Source organism: Oryza glaberrima, chromosome 11 (genome assembly GCF_000147395.1).
Source record: "Oryza glaberrima chromosome 11, OglaRS2, whole genome shotgun sequence".
Classification (NCBI taxonomy): domain Eukaryota; kingdom Viridiplantae; phylum Streptophyta; class Magnoliopsida; order Poales; family Poaceae; genus Oryza; species Oryza glaberrima.
The window spans coordinates 21931868-21947179 of record NC_068336.1 but is presented as its reverse complement, the minus strand read 5'-3'; the positions used below and the strand labels follow the sequence as shown (position 1 = coordinate 21947179).

At 40.0% G+C, this 15312-nt stretch overlaps 1 protein-coding gene and 1 long non-coding RNA gene across 17 annotated transcripts; both read left to right on the top strand.

The window, feature by feature from the left end:
- Nucleotides 1–315: 315 nt before the first annotated feature.
- On the top strand, nt 316–5919 carry LOC127753827 (uncharacterized). Of its 2 annotated transcripts, none has more exons than XR_008012704.1 (7): nt 316–1285; nt 1443–1517; nt 1952–2028; nt 2969–3128; nt 4527–4868; nt 5128–5193; nt 5837–5919. It is a non-coding gene; the product is annotated as an uncharacterized LOC127753827 (long non-coding RNA). The 2 variants fall into 2 exon arrangements; XR_008012703.1 differs by having other exon boundaries at nt 318–1285; nt 2983–3128.
- Nucleotides 5920–6146: 227 nt separating this feature from the next.
- Nucleotides 6147–14348, top strand: LOC127753810 (wall-associated receptor kinase 2-like). Of its 15 annotated transcripts, none has more exons than XM_052279247.1 (7): nt 6149–6178; nt 6657–6772; nt 6984–7041; nt 7159–8385; nt 9155–11201; nt 11960–12106; nt 12442–14348. In XM_052279247.1, the coding sequence occupies exons 5-7, from the start codon at nt 10295–10297 to the stop codon at nt 13677–13679; spliced, it is 2292 nt and encodes a 763-aa protein (XP_052135207.1). In that variant the 5' UTR covers nt 6149–6178; nt 6657–6772; nt 6984–7041; nt 7159–8385; nt 9155–10294; the 3' UTR covers nt 13680–14348. The 15 variants fall into 15 exon arrangements, with proteins under 15 accessions (XP_052135201.1, XP_052135207.1, XP_052135213.1 ...); XM_052279253.1 differs by having other exon boundaries at nt 6984–7313; nt 8211–8385; XM_052279252.1 differs by having other exon boundaries at nt 6984–7313; nt 8040–8385.
- The last annotated feature ends 964 nt before the right edge of the window (nt 14349–15312 follow it).

Sequence of the window (15312 nt, the reverse complement as noted above, 5' to 3'; positions counted from 1 at the left end):
AGATATATCCTTTAATTATTTGTTATATACATACATACGTAATACGTATATGTGGATGTATCCAATCAACAACCGATCATTATCCTTGTATCAATCGTTCAGCCATTAGCAGATGGGAACACGGCGCAGGTGGGATTTTTAAACAGCGATGGAGCCTGTTCCAAACCTAGCGACGGCGGCTGGCCATGACGATCTCTCGGTGTATGCCAGCGCGCCCTAGCTTCATCGATCTATCAGAATATATAAAGGGGCGCAGGTTGGGCGGGCGAGGAGGTGTGCCATGTAAGGATTTTTCTACAGTATGTACAGTGCGTGGGGTGGTATTTTTGCGAAAAAGCCCTCTGTTTTGTTCGTAATTCGTCCGGCGTCCCTCGCTAACAGTCCCTCTGAGCTGGCATTTTACGTTTAGCCCCTTATGAAATCCGGATATTCTATGCAAAGGAGAGGAAAACCGTGAATTAGGCCTGTGCTCTAAAATGTGGAAGCTGAGGGGTTTTTTCGCAAAACGGCACCCACTACGCAAAACCCTAGCCGCCTCCGCCCGAATCCCCTCCTCCCTCGTCTCGCCCTCTCCCTCTCTCAAAGCCGCCGCCGCCTCTGCTTTCCCCTCGCGCCACCACCTCCGCTTCGCGCCGCCGCCATCGTCGTCCGCATCGCCTCGCGCCTCCGCCGCCGCCGCCACCTCCGCCTTCGCCTCCGTCTTCCCCTAGCGCCGCCGCCTCCACCTCCGCCGCCATCGACGTCGCCGTCGCCGTCTCTGAGCGCCTCCACCTCCTTCTCCCCCCTCGCGTCGCCGTCGTCGCCGAGTGCGGACTTCGAGGCGGACGCGGAGAAAGCGACGAGGCGAACGCTCCTCTCCTCTTCCACTCTCGTCTCTCCTTTGCCTGCGAGGAGCTGTGCCTCGCCGCCATCGTCATCGTCGTCAACCTGCCGCCGTCGTCGTCAACTGGCCGACCTAGCCGCTCGCCGCCATCGCAGTGGCCAGATCTGATGGCACGAACTCAAGGCCGCCTGATCTGATGGCGGTGAGCTCGTGGCTGTCGATGGTTAGGCGGTTGGTGGAGCAACCATTGTCCTCCCACCAGCCGGCATCACCCTTTCCGCCGCCATCCGCACCTTGTCGCTGTGTTGGACACTTGGACGAGGGGCTCCGCCTCTTCACGCGCCGTCAGCCGCTGCGTCCGATAGAATCCTCCTCACGCGCCGCGAACCATCGATGGACCAGCTGAAGGAGCTCGGGTGGGCCAAGCGGTGGAGCTCGCAGCCATACGTGTCGTGCTGCACGGTAAGTGCTATATCTTCTCAAGCACCAAGCGCTTCGAATTTGTAGTTGCAGAGAGCATTCTGACCTGCTTTTATTGTCAGCGTCAGGTAGAGTTTTGGGTCAATGCGATTGCATTGGAGCTTGAATTGATTGGTGTTTTATTTATGAACTGTGACAGACATCTCTGCAAGAGCTCACCACGCTTGGGATAAAGCACGTGGAGAACCTGGCGATTCCGAGTGTCCGAAATGATGTAAGGCCTGCTAAGCTTAAAAATGTATGCGTAGCTTTGTTTAGTTATTTGGAAATTGCAATGGTGCAGCAGAGCATGATGATTTGATGGGGATTCTGGAATCAAGCATTGCAAATGCAGAAGAATAGTAGTAGTGCCATAATTTGTTCAGAAGCATAGTCCCCCATTTTCCTTGTTGTGATCATGCAGGCAGCATTTTTTTTCACTGTTGTCGGTTCAACCAGATTCCTACCCATTCGTGCAGGCCAGCTTAGTATGGTTTTTCCTTGCTACCTCCTCTTTGTGCTACTCTGGATTGATAAAAATAATCTTTTTGCCTTACAAGATAAGTGCATTAGGCTTCGGTCACAGGTTCCTGCAAAATAATTTTTCTGTTGATATTAATAAACAACCTGTGATATATAATTTTAGCTTTTCAAATTTCTCTATCTCAGGATTGGGGCCTTTTGGTTCCTTACTTGATTGGAAGCATCTCATTGATAGTATTGGCTATCGGAAGCATTTCACCAGGGTATGTGTTTGTTGTCTCTGCTAATAAGCCTGTGAAAGTTTGGAAGAGCCGGCATCAAACAATCCAGATGTCTGACATATTCTAAGATTCTTTAAATGGATATTCAAGCAGCGAAACTTATCAGCTTAATTAATTTAATGTTACGTCACTCAACATAAACTACTTATGGCATGACAAATAACACTATCTGTTTTATGAATGCTCAATGAAAATATGTTGCAACTTTATCAAGGATATATTTTAATTTTCCATTCCATCATCACAGTCTTCTGCAATCAGCGATTGGCGCTTTTTTAACTGTTTTTCCTGACTATCAGGACAGTTTCTAGGCAGGAAGCTGCTCATTTTTTGGGGATGTCTCCAGTTCTGCAATAGGAGTATGTCTGAAAATAGGTTTTTTACTGACTATAGTTTATTGAATATTGAAGTGCCTTAACAACCGATCATGACAACAGTTCTTGAGCAGTTTTAGTATAATGGTTAATGATGATATTGTCATTGTAAAGAATTATGCTGAACTAGCCATCTAGGTATAGGTAAATAACATTGATCAAGAATCACTTGAAATATCTGAAGCTAACTTGAGTAGAACTAAAGGGCAATACAAAAATATTTTTTGGAGCTAAGCTAATGGTTAGATGAGCTGGATATGAACTAAGAGCTGGATATGAACTAAGGCTGTCAATTGGATCACTCCATTAGATGCAAGACAATCATACTGACCTTTCAGATTAATTAAGTTGTATATTCTCAGATTTTTCAGGCCCATAGACAGTTGACAGCCAGTCAGCCACTGAAAATGTACACTATTACTAGCTTAGTTTTTCTCTTCCTACTTCTACTTGGTCAGTGTACTACTTAACATTTTATATAAATAATATCGTGGTTGTGATTGGGAATCTACTGGAAAAGAACTGGTAGGTCAATGAATCCATTACAGTGCTTGTGTTGCAGCCTGCAGGGATAGTTCTCTCGTGTTGCACTCCAGGTGTTTGTAGTTTTGCCTTACGGAAGAGTAGTTTCAGTTCTGCTCCATGGCTTGCAGCGGCTGATTACTAGGGGTTGATCACTAGAGGTGTGATTCATGCTTGTCAGTGCTGGTAAGAAAATTCACACATTCCTGTCATCCTGTGTTTAGTGAGGACTTCTTCTTCATCTATTACTTCCACTGATCAGTCTTCAATTTTGGGCAAGCTTTCTATGTACTGATAGTTCGTGTAGTTAGCTTCCAACCAAAGTGGAATTTGTTCTGTACTTGACAATGTGACATGTCTTAGTTTAATTTGGTTTTGGCTAATTTAATCTTGACAACAAAATGCACTGTAGTAGGAATCACTTGATGTTTTTCATAAGTACACATGATGAAATTATTTTTTACAGTTCTGTATAAGATGTTTTTTATCTCTCTGAATTTATCAAAGCCACATTTTTAGAACTTTCTCAAACCCATGTAATTTCTGAATGTGAAGGTGCACTTATTGAAATGGATGGATTAGTCAACTACCCTCCCATTCTAATAAAACTATACTGAAAAATAGATCAAACAATCATGACTACCCTGTCCCAAACAAATGTTTTTTTCCCTAAAATACAGACTTAAAAGGATTGTATCACAGTACTATCTGGAGCACTTTTACATTTAGAGGACTTAGATGCTGAGTGCCAAGTACTGGATGTGAGTAAGCTTGATCATTTAGATTATTTAGATAATCAACATCCTTACTCCTACAGTAACTGCATTGCCTAATGTAAATTTCCAGGATGTTCGTGTAGTTAGCTCCCAACCAAAGTGGAATTTGGTTTTTGTTCGTATACTTCAACAATGTGAATTTTTTTCATGCAGTAACCTTGGTTTTTGTTCCTGCAGTAATTGAATTTCCAGGATGTGAATTTTCAGGATGTTCATGTAGCTAGCTCCCAACCAAAGTGGAATTTGCTTTTTTTCTGTACTTCAACAATGTCACATGTCTTAGTTTAATTTGGTTTTGGCTAATTTAATCTTGAAAACAAAATGCACTGTAGTAGGAATCACTTGAGAAATTCATTTATTTCATAAATACACATGATGCAATTTTTTTTTTAAGTTCTGTTATTGCTTGCCCTGTCGATTATTGAGTTCACAAGGATCTTTGCTTGGTGAGTATAAATTTTGAATTCTATCCTCTTCGTATGTCTCTTCTCTTGCTCGATTTGCTTTGCTGTTGGTGCCTCTTTGTGACTGTACTGTACCTGCTACTTTTTTTTCGTTAATCTTGTCTTGGATCTCGGAAAGGTTACCTGATTTCGCATAGATTTTGTGGCTTAAGAAGTAATAATCATTGTTAAAATAAGTGAGATTTGAAATAATTATTTCCTAACAAGTGAGATTTAGATAATATGCTGGTAAATTATTTCATATATTATTACTCCTAATAAGTAATAATGTGAAATTTTTCTCACTATTCGCATTAGCTACGTACAAGCATTATAACAAACATCTCACTTCTTCTGCATGCCAGGCTGTGGTCCAGTATATGAATGATTTGAATGCTGTAAGAGGAACAAACCAGAAGAAAACAAATCGGGGAAGCTTCTGGACCTAGCTCTTCTCGCTGTTTGGTTGTTGCAAAAAGGACCAAGAGCTGGGATTGCCAGTATAGCTGAAACATTTCATCTATATGTATGTTGTGAATTATTCAGGTCTGCAAAGAAAGGAAACGTGGGTAATTTGGTTCCTCTTCTTTTTTTGGCTTCCTTTTTTTTGTGTGTATATATGTAATTTTGTCATGAACCTGTTCCCGCTGCTTCCCGAGGCGTTCAAGGGCAATAAGCAAATCGGAGTGATCGGATGGGGCTCTCAGGTTCGAAAAAAATAAACGCTTTCTTTCTTGTTTTCAGACTTATTTTCCTGTTTCATTTAGATGGCCAGTGTCGCACATGTGACATTTCCAATCACTAATTGATCAATTGCACAACAAATTGCTTCAATAACGAACAAATTGATGTGACCAATGTGGTGAATGGGTTGTCAATTGATTTTTTACATGGATTTCTCATGCTACTCGGGTTCAGGACAAGAAAACCACCTGTAACATAACAGAGTTACTATTGCTTTTTCAGGGGCCTGCACAAGCCCAGAACCTGAGGGATTCAATAGCTCAAGTGAAGTCCGACATTGTTGTTAAGGTACTCTTATCTTGTACTGTATTTTCAGTTTTGATTCATAGGACACTTTTTGGCAATACTTTGGTATGCAAGTCGCCCTGTTAAACTGAAAGCTCTGAACCATGGTTTGAAGCGTCGATTGAACTCCTAAGTCCTAATATTCGTTCTCCTTTATATATGGCTACAACTTATTATCCATTATTATTTTGAAAAATAACTCGAGCTATACAATTTGTCGATTTGGACATCATAATTCATAAGCCATTATATTTTGTGCTCCTCACTTATGCAATTTTGCATTGTTCTGTTAGTCCAACATTCTATTATGCCCTTTCCTTTCGCATTGGTCTCCGGAAAGGCTCTAAGTCATTTGATGAAGCATGTGCTGCTGGTTTTACTGAAGAGAGTGGAACCTTGGGAGATATTTGGGAGACTGTTTCTGGCAGTGACCTCATGTTGCTGTTGATATCAGACACTGCATAGGTTAACTTAGGCTCTAGCTGCATGATTTTAGTTGCCACTTGATGTTGTTACCTTTACCAATGCTTGTTTGAATTGTGCTGAATTTCATGGTTCTGTTGTTTCATGGTCCTGTTTATTAAATTGAATCTCCAATGTCACATGTCATCTGCCGTCACACAATCACTCCTTTTATCCTTTGTAGATGCAGCAAAGCCCACAGGCCCCACACTCAAAGAGAGATAGTTGGTGATGGATCAGGAGCTGAGCTTGGCGGTGGAGCGCGATGCTTTGCTCCAGGAGGACTACATCGTTTTTGCGCTCATCAAGCAGCAGCCTACACTCCCGCCGCCAAAGCTACCGGTGGCGGGTCCCTTGTGGAAATGGTAATTCTATCATTTACCAGTTTCTTCTTCTGTTGAACTGTAGATAGATCCATTCGATTTGATCCTGATCAAGTTCTATTTTTGAAATGTTGTAGTTCTTTCACATGACAAAACTTGTGGTTATCAAAGCTCTGGACATCTACAGAAGAACAAGGAATCTGGTATGTATAATCATCATGTACCTTTATTTTGTTTTTATTATTACCTAGAGTTACATGCATTTTGTTTTTTTCCTTCTGTACGAAGGCATTGGGAGAACTAAATGATCTCTAGAACATAGGACAAAAAGCCTATCTGATTTCTATAATCTGTCAGTTTTAAACTCAGTGGGAATTGGAACATATAGCTAACAGAGGCAATTATCTTTACCTTATCCTGTAACTGTTTACTTTTCACCGCTGATAATTTTGATGCCACATAAACACATACTTTTCTATCTATTGTCAACTTGAAAGACTAGGCTGATCCATAATATTTCCTATATTATTAATTAGTAACCTGGAGCTGTTCTCATAGACAATGGAGGAGAATGGGTTATTGTTGTGAACATCTTTGTGGCTGTTTGAAATTATCATGTATCTTTTCCTTCTTTCTCGCTAACCTTATCTCTTTTCCTCCTCTCCTCCACACATGAACCAGCCACGGCAGTGAAACCAACGGGCGAACGCGTTGACCACCGAAGTCGCCATCATGCGATTTCCACCAAGATCACCATAAGCCGGTCTTCGCCCAATAACGTTGCCGTAAAACCCCAGGTAAGTTCCTACTGCTTGCCCTAATCCCTCACCATATCTTTTGCTTTCGATCATTCATCCCTGTCCACTCTCTTGTGGGCTTGGGATTTGATGCTCTATGTATGTGATGATTTGAATGAGGGGATTCGACTAGGAAGGTACCGTGTGAAGGATTTATATGATATTAGTGTCGTTTGACCTGATTAGATTCAATCTGGCTTTTTTTTTTAAGGCAAAGTTTGCTACAGGACATCACACTTGTGTGATTTTAGCTCAGGGACACCGCGAAAGTTAAGTTTTGGGGGAAGACATCCCATAACCACAAAATTTGCCATAATAATTTATCTACAGTATCATCTCCTTTCTCAATAACCATAAAAGAAGCTTACCAAAAATATACAATGCAGGCAACACCAGGCATACATTTGATGATGTGTGCTCCTTAGCACAGAATGTTCAGCTATCATCTCACATGAAACACATCACAGATATTTCCCAGACTATACATCCTTCAACCAGGCTTTACATTGTCACTATGAACTCTACATTCATGAAACAAGAAGTCAGTTCCACTCCGAGCTATTACTCTCTTCTAGCTGCATTGGTTATTTTTCCATGTCCTTACAGCTATATAAAACAACTCACATATAATGTCTTTTATAGTACTTTGGTAAGGAATTTACAGGTAGATATATAAAGCCGCTGATTCAAAACAAGAAAGCCATCGGTATTCAGGTCCAGACACTACAGGGTGTTTCAACTAACATGCTCATGTATATATCAACAGATGGTCGTTGCAACCTAAAGAAAGGATGGAAGGACTTTGCAGCAAACATTGGCATACACCTACACGCAATTTGCATGTTTCTTTTCTACAAAGCAACCCACGTTGCACTGACAGTTGATGTTCTGTGAAAAACAGCTGTTCACATTGTCCTACAGATATCATTTTGCTATCGCTGCACTATAGGCTTGAGATATTATCCATGTAAAACTCTTGCCTAACATGCCACTATATCTATACTGATAGCCACTCTATCATAGACACTTAATGTGGCTCGTATGTTTCATGCAAATTTAAGCTAGCATCTATATGTATGTCTGCTGCTAAAAAAAAAACTAAACAGCCATGTTTCTGTGCCTAATTAGCAATGTCATCTATCTATTAACCTTTCCGCAACAAAATTTCAATGCTTTCATTGTTCTGTCCGTTTATCAAAAAAGAAAAACTGTTATTTTCTTTCATGGTAAATGTACTCACCGTACAATCTATGTTTACTGTCCCCAGGCGGCGCGCCATGGGCGCGCCCCAGACTCTAGTTCATATTGACGCGGCGAGTGCAAGAGGACCGATGACCACTACATACAAATCCTTTACAGCTCTGGTGTTGTTTCCTCAATCAAGATTTGATTCCATCTATAATTATCTCTGATTATCTATGGGATTTGATGCATACAGGACAAGACGAAAATTTGTCATGCATTCGTGCAACACGTTGGCAGCTTGGCTACTTGCATGGGCATCCATAGCAACGCATGTGGCCAAAGGATTAAGGATAGCAGCAGATAATGCGACAAGATGCATGATCGATCAATGTAAAGTTTCTCTGGTAGCTGCTTTATCTTGGTTATAAGTAAGTATACTATTTGGTTTAGCAAAATACTTTCAATCAATTAAAGCCATTGATCTGATCCCACATGCATGCATTTATTTTAACTCTTATTACATTTTCTTCCGAGGCAGCCTCATATATACACACACACATATACACTTATTTCGATAAATATACACACACCGTACATCTTTGAACACCGTTAAGAGACTAGGCTGACAAATCCTATGAACGATGAAGTAACCACACGTTCGTGCTGGCTGCGGCGTAGCCGCGAAAGCAACAGCTGAACACGCTCTCAGTGGACTAACTCATAGGTAGCATGCTTGATGCTGCAGCGTATGTTAGGACTCTTCCCTTCCAATCAACCATCCGACACCTCACGACCCCGCAGATTGCAATTTCGGTTCGAAATTTTACAACAAATATCTCGCCCCAAGTTTTTCTCTTTTTTCTTAAATTTGCTTAAAATTTATTAAAATTCAGTCAAAATTTGTTAATTTTTTAAATAATTTCGTGCAAAAATATTCCCAAACTCCCAAAATTTTCAGAAATTTTGGTGACAAAATTTAGGTGAAAACGAAAGTGAAAACACTACATGACCACAAGCAACTATATGGTTTTGCATCCACCCCAGCATGTACACTAGCTAAAAAAAGTGACTTTTTTGACGCTCCTTTCGCCAACGCAGGCGGTTCAAGGGAACCGTACTCAATTACCGTTTTATGATAGAAAATTTAATTAGTTTCTTGGTCATCATTTTCCTTTCGTGAATTCGTATAATTTACAGGACAAGCTGGTTATAATTCGTAAACAGGACAAGCTGGTGTGATGTATACACGATTGAATCGGGTCAGGACAAGCTGGTGTGATGTATGTCCATGGATATGCAGGCAAATGAATTATTTAATTGGATTCATAAATAGAGTTGGTGTTGTGAAAACAACTAGTCATGGAAATTCCTGGTGAAGCAATAAGTGAGGAAGACCTAGAAAAAGTCTAAGTCAAGGTATTTCGAGCGGTGTGTTCTGATGAAGCTAGCTAATAGATAAGACTCCATCGCCAGCGCGCCCTAGCTTCATCGATCTATTCATATTGACGCGGCGAGTGCAAGAGGACCGATGACCTCTACATACAAATCCTTTACAGCTTTGGTGTTGTTTCCTCAATCAAGATTTGATTCCATCTATAATTATCTCTGATTATCTATGGGATTTGATGCATACAGGACAAGACGAAAATTTGTCATGCATTCGTGCAACACGTTGGCAGCTTGGCTACTTGCATGGGCATCCATAGCAACGCATGTGGCCAAAGGATCAACGCATGTGACAAGCTGGTGTGATGTATACACGATTGAATCGGGTCAGGACAAGCTGGTGTGATGTATGTCCATGGATATGCAGGCAAATGAATTATTTAATTGGATTCATAAATAGAGTTGGTGTTGTGAAAACAACTAGTCATGGAAATTCCTGGTGAAGCAATAAGTGAGGAAGACCTAGAAAAAGTCAAGTCAAGGTATTTCGAGCGGTGCGTTCTGATGAAGCTAGCTAATAGATAAGACTCCATCTTATTTTTCAATAAATATATGACAATTATGAATCTATATCAGATAATTCTGGTGTCCTTCATTTAAGTTCGTCGGAAATATGAGAGATGAAAAAGGCAAAAAACGATTGCAGATATTAATGGGTGTGAGGACTTATACTTTATGAGAATAATTTCATTTTAGCTATGGAAAATATGGAAAAAGGGAAAGCTAAAATTGCATAAAAAATTGAGAAAGCTAAAATAACCTACAAATACAAGAGGGAGTAATTGCTAGCTAATAGACTCGTATCACTTGTATGGAGCTATATATATCATACCTTGGACACGAAGGTGGACAACATCTAGCTAGCAATCATATTTTTTTCCAGCAACAAAGATGATTCAGGAATTGATCATCCCTATTCTACTATGTCTCACCATAGCAACTTCACGAGGTCTTGCTGTAGTTGCAGCATCCACCTGCCAGAGAAGTTGTGGTAGCATAGATATCCCTTTTCCATTCGGCATCAAAGGTCAGGCTGGCTGTGCCATGCCTGGATTTGAGCTGATCTGCAACAGTACTGGGAACAGCATACCCAAGCTGCTTCTCCGGAACGTGGAGCTGCTCAACATCTCGTTGCCAGAAGGTCAGGCTCGCATGAGGATGCCTATGTCATACGAATGCTACAACATGATGAAACATGACATGGATTGCATCGACAAGGCAAATCTGAGCTTCACGGGAAGTCCCTTCACTTTTTCTAACAGTGCCAACAAGTTCACAGTCTTCGGTTGTCGAATGCTTGGTTACCTCGGCCCTGGTGGACAGAGCGCCGTAGGCAGTAACCTAACAATTGGTTGTGCCACCAGTTGTGGCCAGGGCGATGATCTCGTAAGCATCAATGGTGAAGGATGTTCTGGGATAGGCTGCTGTCAGACGGCTATCCCCAAAGGGATCAAGCACTACAAGGTTTGGTTTGACACACACTTCAACACATCAGTCATCCACAATTGGTCCCGTTGCAATTATGGAGCGTTAGTGGAGGAGGCCAGCTTCAAATTCTCCACGATTTATGCCACGTCATCGAATTTCAGTAACCCTTTCGGTGGTGAGCCTCCATTTGTGGTGGACTGGGTTGTAGCAAACAATACCTGCGCCGAAGCAAGAAAACATTTAGATTCATATGCATGTGCTAGCAGCAACAGCGTGTGTATTGACTCGAGCAATGGACCAGGATACTTCTGCAAATGTTCTCAAGGATTCGAGGGGAATCCTTACCTTCAGGGTCATGATGGTTGCCAAGGTGAATATTTCACTACGCCTATGATTTACAGATATTGCATTTACTAATCACCAACCCGTGCGTTGCATGAGTTATGTTTACTAATCATTAATACTATAAATTTAACCATTCGGTGCATATCTTCGTTAATAATTTTCAAAATACAGCGACTTAGGTCAAAAAGAAGAGTTAATGTAATCCTAAAAGAAGTAGAGTTAATGTAACTTGCTTTTTTTTTGACTAAATAGCTAATTCGAAATGGCGTCTTTCCAATTTTACCATGGTTTAATAACTTCCAGTTATGGTATGCATGCTTCTTGGCGCAAGAATGAATTTATCATAGCTGCCACATGCTAAGATTAATTGCTCAGTTTAATGGATCTTCAACATGACATGTAAGCAAAATCAAAATCGCAGACAGCACTGTAAGTGTTGGTTTTGTTTTAGAACTGGCACTGGTGACCATCTCTCATCGGTGTTCCTTCTTGGTGTCGGTTCTAGAACCAGCACATGTCATGGAGACACAAAATTTTGAATGTATTATTAATAATTAAATGCATGTAAACCTTGGTGTTAGCAACTCACTCATGTTTTGATCCATGTTTGTAACATTCTGGGTGGCTAAACCTCAAACTGTACTCTTTAACCATAATCGAAACAAAGCTTGTTAATAGTGTTACATACAACTTTTTTTTAGCTTATTGCATGTCATCAAGCAATATTTGTTTTCTTGGGAGTAACATCATAAATTTTGACATCAATGTGAAATATGATTGTAGATATTAACGAGTGTGAGGATTCTAATAAGTACCCTTGCTATGGGAAGTGCATCAACAAACTTGGAGGATTCGATTGTTTTTGCCCTGCGGGTACTCGAGGAGATGCTTCTGTTGGACCATGCCGAAAAGAGTTTCCACTAGCTTTCGGTAAACACATATCCTCAGAATACTGCAAGATTTTTTATAGCCAATATTTGCTTTAAAGTTCACATGAAAAGCATTTGGGACCCTTAAAATCATTTAAAAGGAAGTAGCACAATGTATTTTGCATTCTACAAATATTTCAAAAAAATTAAAATAACTTGGGTTTTATAATGTTGGTCTCTTTCACAGCATTAAACAAGTAAACAAAAAAATCTACACTGAATATTAAACTAATCTTAGATGTATGGTTTCATTTAAATTACCGCATGAAACTTTTACTTGTCGTTAGATCTAATTGAAAAAATAAATAAAACTAACATGTGTGTATGTTTTTCTAGGTATTGCAATTGGCCTAGGAGTTGGTTTCGGAATTCTTCTTCTTGTCTTAACCGTAGCATTCCTTGTCCGTAAAAGAAAGAATGATATCCAAAAGCAATTAAGGAAAAAATATTTTCGAAAAAATCAAGGCCTTCTTCTAGAGCAACTTATATCATCTGATGAATGCGCTACTGATAGCACAAAAATTTTCACCCTAGAAGAGCTGAAAGAGGCAACAAATAACTTTGATCCAGCACGTGTTCTTGGTAGTGGAGGGCATGGTATGGTTTACAAGGGCATATTGTCCGACCAGCGTGTGGTAGCTATAAAAAAACCAAACATCATTAGGGAAGAAGAGATTAGTCAGTTCATCAACGAAGTTGCAATACTATCGCAGATAAATCATCGGAACATTGTAAAACTATTTGGATGCTGTCTTGAAACCGAAGTCCCTCTACTGGTGTATGACTTTGTCCCAAATGGCTCACTAAATCGCATTATTCACGCTGATCCAAGTATGAGAGAATTCACATTGTCCTGGGATCAGTGCTTGAGAATTGCCACAGAAGCTGCGGGAGCTTTATACTACCTCCACTCTGCAGCAACAGTATCTGTTTTACATCGTGACGTGAAATCTTCGAATATACTTTTGGATGCCAACTACACCGCTAAGGTATCAGATTTTGGGGCATCAAGACTGATTCCTAATGATAAAACCCATGTTTTTACAAATATCCAAGGCACATTTGGGTACTTAGATCCTGAGTACTACCATACCGGGCATCTAAATGAGAAGAGCGATGTCTACAGTTTTGGTGTTGTTCTTTTAGAGCTGCTTCTCAGGAAACAACCTATTTTTGACAGTGAATCTGGTTCAAAGAAAAATTTATCTATTTACTTCCTTTCTGAGCTAAAAGGAAGGCCAGTTGCAGAGACAGCTGCTCCTGAAGTTCTTGAAGAAGCAACTGAGGATGAAATTAACATTGTCGCCTCAATTGCCCGGGCATGCTTGAGGCTTAGAGGTGAAGAACGGCCAACTATGAAGCAAGTAGAGATGTCATTACAATCTATAAGAAATAAAGGTTTCAGATCAGGCACAGTTTCTCCAGAAGATAGCGATGAGCTGCAGACTCCACAATCAGAAGGACATGTAGATTATCATCAAGCTATGGGAATCAACAGTATGGCTAATTTAGCATCTCCAGGTTGCTATAGCCTGCAGGAAGAATTTATGTTATCCGGAAGTCTTCCACGGTAAACTATGATTGTCAAGCTGTTAAATTGTTGCAAGATGTATTTTTCTACCTTCAACATGCGGTACCTCGTGGAGGACAGAGGTGGAAGGGCAAAAATGTAACTTTGTGTGCAACAATGTACCGCGATCCACCGCCGCCTGCCTTGCATCTAGCCTCCTTCTCCGCCCGTATGCGCTGAGAAGGACTCCTACTCCTGCCGCCTAGATCGACAACTTCAACGCCTGGACTTCAACTCCGCCACCACCGGGAACGACGACTTCAATCGGCTGCCTAGATTGCTGGAATCGACGAGTCCTCGCCGCTAGGATTGACGACTTCAATGTCACCGCCACGTGGATCGATGATGCCGCTGCCTGCAGTGCCGGGATTTACGAGCGCATTCACCCTTGCTCATTTTCTCTTCCGATACTACCCATCCCGGATTCAATGGTTCAATTTTTGGTACCGAGCGGTACCAGTACCGAGCGCTGGACCGTAAAAAATCACTTTTCTTTTTCATTTTAAACTACTGTCATTTGTTATGCGAAACAAGAAGAATGTTGCACGAATAATACTGCATGTTCTGTTTCTATGTTTAATAACAACGGTCAAGCAGTTTCTGACGTGGTACTTAAAACACTTGCTGTTTGTCGCAGTAAGCTGAATATATCATTCCTTGCAAGCAAATTTAATGCAAACCAATTTTTTGCCATACTCTGATGCAGGTTTTCTTTAATTGTTTGACAAATGCACGATGAATTAACAGAACCATAAAACAATCTGGTTATAATAGAGGCCCGAACAATTATTCGCGGGCATGTGTCTTAAGTTGTTTCAAAAATAATTATAACAAATTAAATTTAAATAAAAAGTATGATGCTTTCTTTTTTTAGTTGAATGTTCATTCTCTCTCTTTTTTTTAGAAATCTTGAAAAGGTTATATTGCTAATTGCTAAATGCTGATTAATCTATCCGTCATGCTGGTCCTCCCTTTTCAATGGGGGCTATCTTTATGATAGAATTTTACTTGTATATGCTATAGGTTCATAGTTTCAGCGAAAAACAATTAGAGGTAATGTCCTTACCTAATGAAATATAAACCTAGCTACTACTACATTTGTTTAGTCATGCCTAATCTAAATAAATATTTGTAATTTTATATATGAAATTCTTATGCTCTCTGGATTTTTAAATGTCCCCAAAAGCATCAATGAATTAACTTTATTGCACAATTTTCAATAGGGTATTTAGTAGTTTAAAATTAAATAATGATCCAATTTTTTCAAACATCCAAATTTTGCAAGCAAAGACAACACAAAAATATATGTGAACAATCCTTATGCATCTAGTTGTTGTGTTATTCAAACCTTAATTTAAGGATTAATAAAATTAAATTCATTTCTAATTCAGATCAAGAAAAAAATAATTTTGCTGACCCTAAGGCATATAAATATTAAAACTATTATTATATGTTGCCAAAATTAAATAAACCTTAGAGGATTAAATAAACTCATATAATACAATTTATTATAGCTAAATCGATTGTCATGTTTTGATTTGAATTTGCATGAATTGAGATATATCGATATGTAATGTTAGCATTAGCTTATTTATATTGTGAATAGAGGACATGCAAATTTGTATAAAAGAATGCAG

Excerpts from the sequence above, each read along its gene's own strand:
- LOC127753810 (XM_052279241.1), top strand. The coding sequence starts at position 10,295 with ATGATTCAGGAATTGATCATCCCTATTCTACTATGTCTCACCATAGCA. Across the intron at positions 11,202-11,959 it reads GGGTCATGATGGTTGCCAAG|ATATTAACGAGTGTGAGGAT; the intron begins GTGAATATTTCA and ends ATATGATTGTAG. Across the intron at positions 12,107-12,441 it reads AGAGTTTCCACTAGCTTTCG|GTATTGCAATTGGCCTAGGA; the intron begins GTAAACACATAT and ends ATGTTTTTCTAG.